The 12,126-nt window shown below is 50.9% G+C and overlaps 1 protein-coding gene across 2 annotated transcripts in view; it reads left to right on the top strand.

Annotated features, from left to right (window-relative positions):
• The first annotated feature begins 1,452 nt into the window (after window positions 1–1,452).
• Rassf5 (Ras association domain family member 5) overlaps window positions 1,453–12,126 on the top strand; it is a 78,383-nt gene continuing 67,709 nt past the window's right edge. For both annotated transcript variants that reach the window (XM_045147415.1, XR_006636788.1), the window contains exon 1: window positions 1,453–1,897. In XM_045147415.1, the coding sequence (XP_045003350.1) occupies window positions 1,453–1,897 (445 nt within the window). The remainder of the gene's footprint in view (window positions 1,898–12,126) is intronic.

The following is a 12,126-nucleotide window of genomic DNA, read 5'->3' as shown; positions in this document are numbered from 1 at the left end:
AGACACTAGGGGGAGATCCACCTCTGGCTTGGGAAGAACAGGAAAGATTCAGGTTTAGAAGAACTATTACTCTGGTTTCCTAGGACCGCTGCCACCCTCAATACTCAAACCTGAGAACGCTCAAGTCCCTTTTGTAAAATAGCAGAGCATTTGCCTGTAAAGTGTGCACTTAAAATCATCTGCAGAGTACTTATAACACCCAATGAAACGTCAATGCTACATGAATTGTCACGCTGCATTGTTTGGTGAATAACAAGAAAATCCTGCACATGTTCAATAAAGACATGGGGTGGGTTTTTTTTTTTTTCTGAATATTTTCCATCAGGGACTAGTTGAAACACAACTCTTGTATAGGGAGAACCGTCCCCACAGGTCATTGCCAGGGGCTTTTGCTAAATCGCCAAATCAAGTCTGTATTTGAAAAGAAAAGGTGTGATCCCTGAGTCAAAACTGGAGAGGGAAGCGCTTACAGATAAGAGAACGGGACAGAGAGGGCCCAGGACCGCTGCTGGCCTGTGACAGGACGCAGGTTCAAAGGTGCAGGAGGCCCGGCTTTCCCTTCGAATGGGACTGTCTGCCTGACCAAAGGCGCCAATCGAGGACCCAGGACCCGCTACATAGTGTTCGAGACCCAGAGCAAAAAGAAAACGCCTGGTCCTTTGGACAAGAGTTGGGAATTCCAAAATGGAGCCTTAAGCCATGCCACAAGTCCTTGCGCTGGTAGTTAGGGGACCTCTCTTCAAGTGTCAAGGGAGAGCCCTCCCTGCCAGGGATAAAGCCGGGCATGTAAAGGCTGGCATCCACGCGGTAATTATTCCAACAGCCAAGGGGAGAGAAGAATTTGATTTGGGAAGAGCTTCTCGACCCACGGGGTACGGGATTAGAGAAGGCTTTGTGGTGACCGGGGGCCCGCGATCGCCGTAACCCCAGTCTTCGCAGAAAGAGGAATGATAGCCTACCCCGCAGGAGGGCGAATCTGAATCCGCGGGCCGCGAGGAAGCATCGCGCCGCGGGGAGCTCGAAGCCCGACCCGCCCGGGGTCATCGGGCAGCGCTGGGCCGGCGGGCGGTGGCCCAGCCTAGGCCGCATCCTTGGCTCCCACCTGCTCGTTCACCTGGGCGTGTTGGGTGTGGGAGAGGAGAAGAGGTAGGGACCCCGAAGTACGCGCCCCGTGCCTTACAGACCTCCCCGGGGCGCAGCCTTTTCGTGGCCCGCTCGACCGAGACGCCCCTAAATTCAGACCCTCCTGCTACGGACCCTAACCCCCGGCCCCCGGCCCCCGCCCCGGGTCCTCGGGTCTTCCCCCGGGGGTCGCCCTTCCGGCCTTTCTGGAGTGTCCCCGCCCTCGCCCCGCCCCGCAGGCTGCGGTCCCTTTAAAGGCGCGTCCGCGCGGAGCCGCCCCTTCTCCCGGGGTTGAATCGGAGCCGCCGCCGCCGCTGCCAGTGCCCGGGCATGGCCATGGCGTCCCCGGCCATCGGGCAGCGTCCCTACCCGCTCCTCTTGGACCCCGAGCCGCCGCGTTATCTGCAGAGCCTGAGCGGCCCGGAGCCGCCGCCTCCGGGTCGCTGCGTCCCCGCGTCCCTATGCCCGGCGTCCGGGACGTACGAGGGGCGCGGTGGCCGGAGGACGGCCCAGGGGAACCCCGAGCCCCGACCCCAGCCCCGGGCCACGAGACCAGCTCGACCTCTCAGGCCGGGTCTGCAGCCGAGATTGCGGCGGCGGCCAGGGGCGCCCCGGCCCCGCGACGTGCGGAGCATCTTCGAGCAGCCGCAGGATCCCCGCATCCCGGGCGAGCGGGGCGACGGCCACCGCTTTGCGGAATGGGCGCTCCGGGGCGGTCCCGGCTGGTGCGACCTGTGCGGACGCGAGGTGCTGCGGCAGGCGCTGCGCTGCGCTCGTGAGTGCGGGCCGGGAGCGGCGGGGGGGGGGGGCTAAGACCGTGGTGGGCCCTCGGGGGCTCCCTGCGTACCCGAACTTAACGCAAGGGTCCCCTGGAGACAGCTCCTACCCTCTGCCTGGCAATGACTGCCCTCTGTCCAGGTGTGGCTATGCTGTGATTCCTCACCTTCTGACAGGTATCCCCCCCCCCCGCACACACACCCTCCTGGCAGGTGTCCCCCAATACACACCCTCCTGACAGGTACCCCCACACCCTCCTGACAGGTAACCACCCCCCCACACACACACCCACACACACGCACGCTTCCTTGCAGCCTGGGCTTGATGGCTCGCCACAAGGTCACCGGGTATCTTTCACACACCCTCTGGCTTTAGTTCTAAGTTTTTGGAAGCGGGCAGTAATCCTGATAATGGGGTGACTCTTTGACCCTTGCTTTACTACGGTTAGTGGGAAAATGGTTCCTTTTTCGCCTGGTGCTCCAAGCTCAGGCCCTTCCTGTAGGCGGACCTCTTGGGGCAGAAAGAGACCTACAGGCTTTGGATGGAAAACGGGTTGTGAGGTTGAATGATCTGAGGTCACCCCGGACTTGTGCCCCTTTCTGTCTTCCTCTTCTGGTCCTTTGACCCTTTAGACTGCACTCCAGTGTTTGTGTCCTGTCTCCTTCCTTCTCCTGGACTCCTGGGTTACTCAAATCCCTGCTGGGCTCTTCCTCCTGGGCCTCCTCACCCTCCGTTGCCCGCTGGCCGTGTTGTTCAGAATGCTTACTATGAAACACTGGGCACCGGTGCAGAGACTCTATGTCTGCGATTTGGGGGTGCAGTTAACATTATCTCTCCCTCCTACAATGTTGGGGTAGGTATTTCTTTAATATGTGCCCCCACACACACACCTGAGTATCTGTTTGCTGCTGCCGGTTTAGCAGAAGATACCCATAGGCATGTGTGTGTATGTAGGCTCATTAACACGTGAATGGCCCTGCACAGACAGTGGCAAGGCCTCTGGCGAGCATGTCTGGAAATGGATGGAAATGGATCGAAATGGATCGTGGTGGGTCCATCAGCAGGCCCTCCCCCACCCCCAGCCGCCAGCGTCTCCCTGCGGCTGCAGCGCTGGACAGCAGCAGATACCCTTGTCAGGAAGCCCTAGCTCTCCTCTCTCTGCAGTCCATGGCCAAGGAGGTTAGTCTACCTCCGGGGAAGGAGAGCTCACATCCAAGTCTGAAGTCCTGTGGAGAGGGAAAGCAGGTGCTGTTCTTGCCCTGGGTCAGGTGTCATCATTCGGGTGAGGTCAGAGGGTGCAGGGCTCTGAGCTGTTGTAGGGGCTTCCTGCGTCTCCTAAGTACCTGTGCCTGGAGCAGTGTGCCTTCGGGTTTGTTGCCAGCGTTTGCGCTCCATGGTCCTCCACTAGTTTATTGAGAGGCAGTGTCATCGCTATGATGGGATTATTCTCAAATTACAGAAAAAAAAAATCTGGCATTTTGGCATTGTTGCTTGTATCTAGACTTTAGGGACTGTGTCAGTTATTAGACATACTATAGTTTTGTGATTGGGGGCGGAGCAATTGCGGCGCACTTGGGAATATCTGTATGGACAGCTGGTGATACTTCCTGATTAAATTTAAGCACCTTTACATCACATCAGAATGTCTATTTCTCTTGCTTAGTCCATAAACAGTTTCCAGTGGCAGGAGAACTGAAGGCCATAGGCAGGTCTCCTGATATTGTAGTATGCATTCTATGTGGTATGTGCTGCTGAAGGCCCTTCATTTCTTGGGCTCCCATGTCCCCCTATAGAGCTGTGTTCATACCACCTAGGATGTCTGAACACTAGGAAGGAATCAGAACTGGAGTCAAGAAGCCACAGAGAGGGGCTGGAGAGATGGCTTAGCCGTTAAGTGCTTGCCTGTGAAGCTTAAGGACCTCAGTTCAAGGCTCGATTCCCCAGGACCCACATTAGCCAGATGCACAGGGGGCGCACGCATCTGGAGTTCGTCTGCAGTGGCTGGAAGCACTGGCGTGCCCATTCTCTCTCTCTCTCTGCCTCTTTCTCTGTCTGTCGCTCTCAAATAAATAAATAAAAATAAACCAAAAAATTTTTTAAAAAAGAAGCCAGAGAGGAGTCTGTGCTGTTATTAATAGTTTTTTGTGAGCCTGTGGTGGAAAAAAAGTTGAGAAAATTTTGATATGCAAGTTCTACCCTCTGGCCAAACTCACCAAGCATCTTTTGTTAGGATGAAGGTCTAATTCCATGAGAACATTTATTTGTTTCATGTTCATCTTCAAAAGTAGGGGTCAGGGGCCAGAGAGATGGCTTAGTGGTTAAGCTTTTGCCTGTGAATCCTAAGGACCTCAGTATGAGGCTCGATTCCCCAGGACCCACGTAAGCCAGATGCACAAGGTGGCACATGCATCTGGAGTTCATTTGCAGTGGAAGCCCTGGTGCTCCCATTCTCTCTCTCACTCTCTCTCTATCTGCTTCTTTCTCTGTCTGTCACTCTCAAATAAATAAAAATAAACAAAAAGTTAAAAAAACAATTGAAGAAAAGCAAGGGTCAGGAAAGGGGTTTTGTTGTTTGTTTGTTTTGTGGCACAGTCTCACTCTAGCTCAGGCTGATCTGGAATTCACTATGTAGTCTCAAGATGGCCTTGAATTCATGGTGATCCTCCTACCTCTGCCTCCCCAGGAAAGGGTTTTTAAAAGCTATACTGTGCAGTGAGGAAGATTTCAGACTAGAACCAGAGTCCTAGATTTGAGCCCAGGCTGCCCTTTAGTCTCCATGTGACCCTGTGTACTTCTGTATTCCCTTTCCTTGTTTTTTAAAAAATGGGATAATACGGGCTGGAGAGATGGCTTAGCGGTTAAGTGCTTGCCTGTGAAGCCTAAGGACCCCAGTATGAGGCTTGATTCCCCAGGACCCACCTTAGCCAGATGCACAAGGGGACACACGCATCTGGAGTTCGTTTGCAGTGGCTGGAGGCCCTGGCACACCCATTCTCTCTCTCTCTTTCTCTGTCTGTCACTCTCAAATAAATAAATAAGCACACAAAAAAATGGGATAATAATCACATTTGCCACAGCATGTTAATGTGAGGGTTCAGTGGATTGATACCATGCCTATGAAGTGCTTACAACTGTGGCAGCAGAAAGTATTATATAAGCATTTAATTCCATATGAATGTTGCTATTACCTCCTCCTATCTAAGAGTTTTAGTAGCTAACTGGGACTCCTGGGTACCTGAGGCAGTTTTCATGCTTTGTCTGGTTGCTTAGTTGACTAGGAAGTGAGTGATATATCCTAGAACTTGCAATAGTAAGTGTCCTTTAGAAATGGCACTCTTGGACTGGAGATATGGCTTAGCAGTAAAGGTGCCCATGTTTGACTCTCCAGGTCCCACATAAGCCAGATGCATGAGGTGATGCAAGCGTGCAAGGTCATACATGCACACAAGTGGTGCATGTATCTGGAGTTTGATTGCAGTGGTTGGAAGCCCTGGCATGCCAATTCTCTCTCTGTCTCTTTCTCATTAAAAAAAAAAAAAAAAAAAAAAAAAAGATAGAAATGGCACCCTTGCCTGGTGTCTCAAGTAGAAGTCTGCTGGGGCTAAGGAACATCTTCATTGAAAGCCAGTGGCTGAGCCTTCTGTGCCTGGCCTGGGGGTCACAGAAATATTGGCTATTTGTGTAACCCTTGTAGCCAGCAAGTTCCAGTGGTGGTTTCAGTAAGTGGTAGTTGGATATGGTAGCCTGTTTATGCGATTAATTCTCCCTGCTTTTGGAAGCAAGTGGAAGGACAGTGGGACGGAGAATGATATCTGACTGTGCAGGAGGCCAACACTGGGTGGGAGCCCTATTTGCAAATGAGGTTTCAATAAGGCTAGCTTTGGAGAGCAGCTTTTCTTTTATGTTTAGCTCACCTCAAAGTGTGTAATTGAGCTCTGGTTTGTGCCGGATTTGCCAACAAGAAAGTTCAGAGCTAGTGCTAATTCTCAGGATTAAAGAAACCAAGCTTTTTGGATTGAGAAGGAAATCCAGTGGGGTTGGGCAGACACATATAGGGCGCACTGTAGAAGGCAAAGATTTTGAACTACATGTGCATATTTTGGGGTGAGAGTAGTCATGGGGAGATGCCACTGGCAGCATTCCAGAAAAGAAAAGTCAATAGCAAATAACCTGAGAATCCTCTCGCTTTCCCCCCCCCCCTTTCTTCTGTAGAAAGCACAGAGATGGCCTTCTGCCAGTCGTTGTGTTTGAGTGGGTGTGTGAACCGTCCCGGCCCAGGTAATGCCCTCGCAGCTGGGTAAACCCAGTCCAGCTCACAAACAGGACGGAAGAAGCTTCGGCAACCCTTGCACACTGTTTGTGAGCATCCCAGGTCGGCTCCAGAAGCCAATCCTTCTGGAGGGGTAGTTATTCAGAGCCATGAGTGTGAAGTGATTGGAATAATAAGGTTGAAAGGGGTGCTGTGGGGCTCATCACCCTAATTTGCCCCTCTATACTTTAATTACAGTGTGAGAACTGGGTGTTTGCTGTGGAGTGCCTGGGGAGGGGCGCGGCAGCCTTTCTAATTGAGAGTGGCTGGTGTCTCCCAGGGTTACTTGTCCACCGCTTGACTTCTTATTGCCATATTAGTATGTCAGTGGCTGGGTTAGGTAGATACTCTGGGTACTGGGGCCACCCAGGTGGATCCTGCAGAACCCCCTCCCCCACCCATATGTCCTTTGCCAAAAAAAAAAAAAAAGAAGTCTCTTGGGACCCTGATATCGACCAGCTCTGCAGCCGAGAAGGCCTTCACCGCAAGCATGTTGGGAAGCGCCTGGGCCGCTCTGCTGGCTTCCGTGATTACCCTGGGCCTGGACGGCGTTTGCCCAGCACAATCGGTGCTGCTCGAGTGTGAGCCGTGTGTTCGTTATTCTTGGTTTAGAATCATATTAGGCTTTGGAGGCTGGAAAAATTAGGCACTGAAATTGATGTTTTTCTTGTTAAAAACGGTGTGTGCGGGAACTCCCATCCTTGCCTCTCCTCTAACAGGGGTCTTTTTTCTTGGGAAAGGTCCGTTTGGAGAGTGTGTATTAAGAGACAGAGAGAGGAAAAAGGGAGCTTTCTGAGACCCCCAATCTGCTCCTCTGGTTTTCTTCTCCTCCTACTTCCTACCATTTCTACAAATGAAAGTGAAAGATTAAATGTGGGCTTAATTCCGCCCTCCCCCATTCATCAGAGCATGGGATTTTCTGATTACTGAGTATGGAGGCTTTGAATCCCAGGTACAGTCAAAAATGATTAATGCCACTTGTCTGCAGCCTAATTAGACTTGGTAATGACCGCGTGCATTCGCCTGCCGATGCTGCGAGTTATGAAACGGCAGTGAATTGATGTCGCCCCTCAGCCCTGAGGCTGGGCCTGGGATTCTGTCTTTCTCCAAGTTTGCTACTGAATCAACTAGTGCCAAGCCTGCAAGGCAGGCCCCCAGCAACAAGGAAGAGAGCCCTGGGTCCTGCTTGACTGGTAGAGTGTCTGCCTGGGAAGTGTGTGGGGTCAGGCTCGGGCCAGGCCCAGCCCAGGTCTGAGAATGTGCTTTGTAGGGCTCTTCACATGTCAGCAGGGCCCCTTTGCTCCGAAGAACCCTGTCTCCATGCCATGCTCACCCTCATGAGTTTGGAACGTGAGGACGCTCTTGCCAGGCTCTCACCCGTGCAGGGAGAGGTTGGCCACCTTCCTAGGGGGCAGCACTAAAGCCCAGGCCTCTCGGGCAGAGCTTGTCCTGGCAGGTCTGTAAAGCTTCGGGACCACGTCAGACCCTTAAGCTCTTTCTAACTTTCAGCCCTGTGCCTGGCACCTCTGGTAGAAGCAGCCAGCAGGCATGGCATAGCCATGCATGGGTCCTGCTCCTACACTCCAAGTGGTCTCCCCCCAGGGCTCCCTCTGGCTCCCTGCACCCACCCCTCATTCCTCAGTTTCCCCATGGAAGGCGGCTCCTTGCCACTCTTGCCCTGCCTGGGGTATTACTAAGGCAGATGAGGCACCCATGAACACATCCCTGCCCCTTCCTTTTCTCATTCCTGGGATGGCAAGGTGAGCGCTCTGGGAAGGGTGGGTAGCAGTCCGTGGACAAGGCATGTGGGTGCTCTGCCTCAGTCAGCATCCGCTCCCGCGGCCCCTCTGCCATCCTGGCCTGTGCGGCTGCAGGCTGCCTGTTGCTCCGCATGACTCTCTTACTCTTGGTCTCTCTGCCTCTGGCCACCAACCCCTCCTACAAGACTCTGCTCAGCCTCTCCCCTGCTAGGTCACAAAATGCTGGCGGCAGCTGACTCTGCAAAGGCCAGCCCTAACTAAAGAGATGTTTTTGCATTTAGTCACATTCCTGGTTTTTTTTTTCTTTTTTTTTTTTTTTTTCTCGAGGCATTCTGGCAAACTTTTCTCTCCATGTTCTGGGCTGGAGCTCAAGGTTGGGAAGGGAGCAGAGCCAGAATTTGGGTTTAGGGGAAGGAATAAGGAGGCTGAGGGGATGATGTCAGATCGGGCACAAGGCTTGTTTCACTGGGTACACTAGTTTAGTGGAATTAAATCAGTGCTGGAAATGGTCATGAATACCTTGCCTCAGACCCGAACCAGTTATGTTTGGGTCTTCTCCAAAGTGCACACAGCACGATGCTCAGGGGACCTGGGCAGAGCCTGGTGGACATCAAGACAACTGTTCATGGCGCAGTCGTGGTTGGCAGAAGTGGTCAACATGTCTGTCCTGGGCCTGTTCTAGCCCGCTTGTGATTCCTGGAGTAGAGGAAATTCATGAGAGATGAGGTTTACATGTTTTTGTGCCTTAGTGGAAGAAAGAGGAAGTGCACTGAGGTACCCATTGGCACCATGACATATACCCAGTGGAATATGATCCATCCTGTCTGATGGACTGCTGAGCACTTGAAACTGAAGTGAGCCCCATGTTTTCTTTATGATTTTCCTATCTATGCCTACTGCCCTGGCCACAGTAGAAGACATTAGGAGGGAAGGAACAAGGTGGCATCACTCTGAGGGGTTATAAGAGGGTGGTGATGTTCAGCATCTTGTCTGTTCATTCCTGCATGTGTCATTGAATAGGCAGGTGGCAGCCAAGTATGAGACTCACCTGTGACCATAGCAGGCTGGGTCATGCCTACTTGTTAGAGAAGACTTCTGTGTCACCTTCTGCCAGGTCTTCTGTAGGCATTGCTGAAGTTTCTAGAAGATGAGAACTTGGCTTATGTGGATGAAATCAGATCAGACAGGTTCATGAATATCAGGCCAAAAAGTAGAGCAATACTGTTTGTGTTTTTCTGTTTAGAATCTTTTAGAAAGGATGGGGAAAACACTTGCTTAACATGTATAAAGCCTTTGGTTGGAGGACCCCCAGCACTTTAATTATAATAACAACCAGGCGTGGTGGTGCACGCCTTTAATCACAACACTCGGGAGGCAGAGGTAGGAGGATCACCATGAGTTCAAGGCCACCTGAGACTACATAGGGGATTTCAGGTCAGTCTGGGCTAGAATGAGACCCTACCTAAAAAAATTTAAAAAACAAATAACAACAAAAAAATTGACTCCCAGGACCTCCTGCTACAAGTAATGAATCTTTCTCCACTCATGTGTCTTTGCTGTGCTGATATTGCATTACTAGAATTTGAACTTGGGCTGGAGAGATCGCTCAGTGGTTAAAGTCACTTGCTTACAAAGCCCTACTACCCCGATTCAATTCACCAGCACCCACATGATTAAAGCCAGAAGCACAAAGAGGCAAATGTATCAAATGTATCTGGAGTTCATTTGCAGTGGTAAGAGGCCCTGGCATGCACATTCTTCCCCACTCTCTCTCTTTCAAAAATAAATAAATGAATTCAGTAAATCCATATAATAAAATCCTCAATAAAAAGATTTTTTAAAATAACAGTAATGGTTATTGTTATTAGAACTGGGAATAGCAATGCACATCTGTAATTCTGTTACCAAGGAAGCTTAGGAAAGAGGATTGCAAGTTCAAGGCTAGCCTGGGCGCCATAGGAAACAAAATAAAACCCTCTTAAACCATTTTATGTTTTGTTTCACTCTGTGTTAGATCTGGGAAAAGATCATGATTAAGTTTGCTGAATTGTGATATAAGTTGTTCTGTTAACCTGCTAAAATGAAAATATTCACATTTCATAAAAACACTTGGGCCGGGTGGTGGTGGTGCACGCCTTTAATCCCAGCACTCAGGAGGCAGAGGTAGGAGGATTGCTGAGAGTGAGGCCACCCTGAGACTACACAGGGAATTCCAGGTGAGCCTGGGCTAGAGCAAGACCTTACCTTGAAAACCCAAAGAAAAGAAGAAGAAGAAAAAAAAATCTGGGCATGGTGGCTCACGCCTTTAACCCAGCACTCAGGAGTCAGAGGTAGGAGAATCGCTGTGAGTTCAAGGCCACCCTGAGACTACATAGTGAATTCCAGGTCAGCCTGGGCTAGAGTGAGACCCTACCTCAAAAAGAAAAAGAAACAAAAAGAAAGAAAGGAAAGAAAGAAAGAAAGAAAGAAAGAAAGAAAGAAAGAAAGAAAGAAAGAAAGAAAGAGGAAGGAAGGAAGGAAGGAAGGAAGGAAGGAAGGAAGGAAGGAAGGAAGGAAGGAAGGAAGGAAGGAAGCAAGCAAGCAGGCAAGCAGACGGGGAGATGGTTCAATGGTTAAAGGCACTTGCTTACAAAGCCTGCTGCCTGGGTTCAATTCCCCAGCTCCCCCCACTCACCACAGCTGGACATGCATTCAGTAGCAGGAGAGTCTGGTGCATACAGATAAGCGCATGTGCGCATGCGCACACCTACCAACCCACCAATAAATAGGCTTGGGAGGGGCCAGGAAATGGTGGGTGTGGAGAGCTTCTGTGGCACTTGGCTGTATCTAAAGAATTTTCATGCTTTCTGTCTGCGTTGAGCCCTGTCTCTTGTGAAGAGCTGGCTTCACCACAACTGTCTCACAGATGAGAAAACATAGCATCAAGGAAAGTTGAGCGACTTCTATGGATGACCCAGAATCTAACCAGCACCCAACATAGCATTTTGCCGTATGAGCTTGTATCATTAGTCACACAAGCTGAATGATGTACTCACGTGCTCCCCTGTGTCAATGAACGCTGAAATATTCCAAATACTACTGCTAATAATAACTACTGCACTAAGGAGGGTAAGCCAGGGAATTGGGGGGGGGCACGTGCGAGCTGGAGAGTCAGTGTCTGGGTCGCTGAGAATTGGCTGTGCTCGACCTGTTTTCAGTATTTGCCTCCTGAGTTGACCTTCAGCATGGCACATCACGAGATCTTTAAACAAGAGATGAAGCTTTCCTAATTCTCAGGGTAGGAGAAAGAAACAAGTGTGTGTTCCCCTGCTCCCAGGATACCCATGGTGTCAGGAGTATGCAGAGGGTGGCTATGGACATGCAGACAGGCGTTTTTGTGTCCCACGCCTCTCTTCACCACGACCTAGCAGCTGAAAGCATACACAACACAAGACTAGTCATGAACCAAAGTAAGGGGGCAAGCTGGATCCTAGGGGGCGCGGCTGGAGTGAAGAAGGGGCTGGAACGTCAGTGGCTTTAACCCCAAACAGCACTGCCCGCTTGCCTCATTCACTTGGAGGAGGCTGTGCTTTCCATCCAAGCTAGTGGAAGATGGAGGGTTGGTGGTTTCTGTTGCAATAATTATGTCCTTTCAGCAACAGTGGAAAGTATTAAAACTCCAGAAAACCTCAGTGCTGCCTAAGTGCTTAAACGGAGCCCGGATTCCAGCTGTGACGTGAGAGCTGAGAGTGCTCTCGGTGACTTTTGGTTCTTGTGATGAGTGTTTTTGAGAGCAATCTGTGATTTTTCTTTTTTCTTTTCTTTTTCAAGGTAGGGTCTCACTCTAGCCCAGGCTGACCTGGAATTCACTGTGTAGTCTCAGGGTGGCCTTGAACTCACAGCGATCCTCCTACCTCTGCCTCCCAAGTGCTGCGATTAAAGGCGTGCGCCACCACGCCTGGCCGAAAGCAATCTGTTTTTATACAGTAGGGTGTTTCAAGGTGAGAATATTACATCCCAGCCCACAAGACAGTGTCCACTGTCACTTCAGGGACTCTTGGTCCTTGGCCGGACTGTTTCTTCAGTATGAAGGTCATTAGGTCAATAGTTAGACATCAACATCAGGGGCAATAAGAGGCCATCACAGACATTCTCCTGCCCTATAGGTGATGCTCCTCC

Source organism: Jaculus jaculus, chromosome 1 (assembly GCF_020740685.1).
Source record: "Jaculus jaculus isolate mJacJac1 chromosome 1, mJacJac1.mat.Y.cur, whole genome shotgun sequence".
NCBI lineage: Eukaryota > Metazoa > Chordata > Mammalia > Rodentia > Dipodidae > Jaculus > Jaculus jaculus.
The sequence above is the reverse complement of the archived record's forward strand: the minus strand, read 5'-3'. Positions and strand labels throughout refer to the sequence as shown.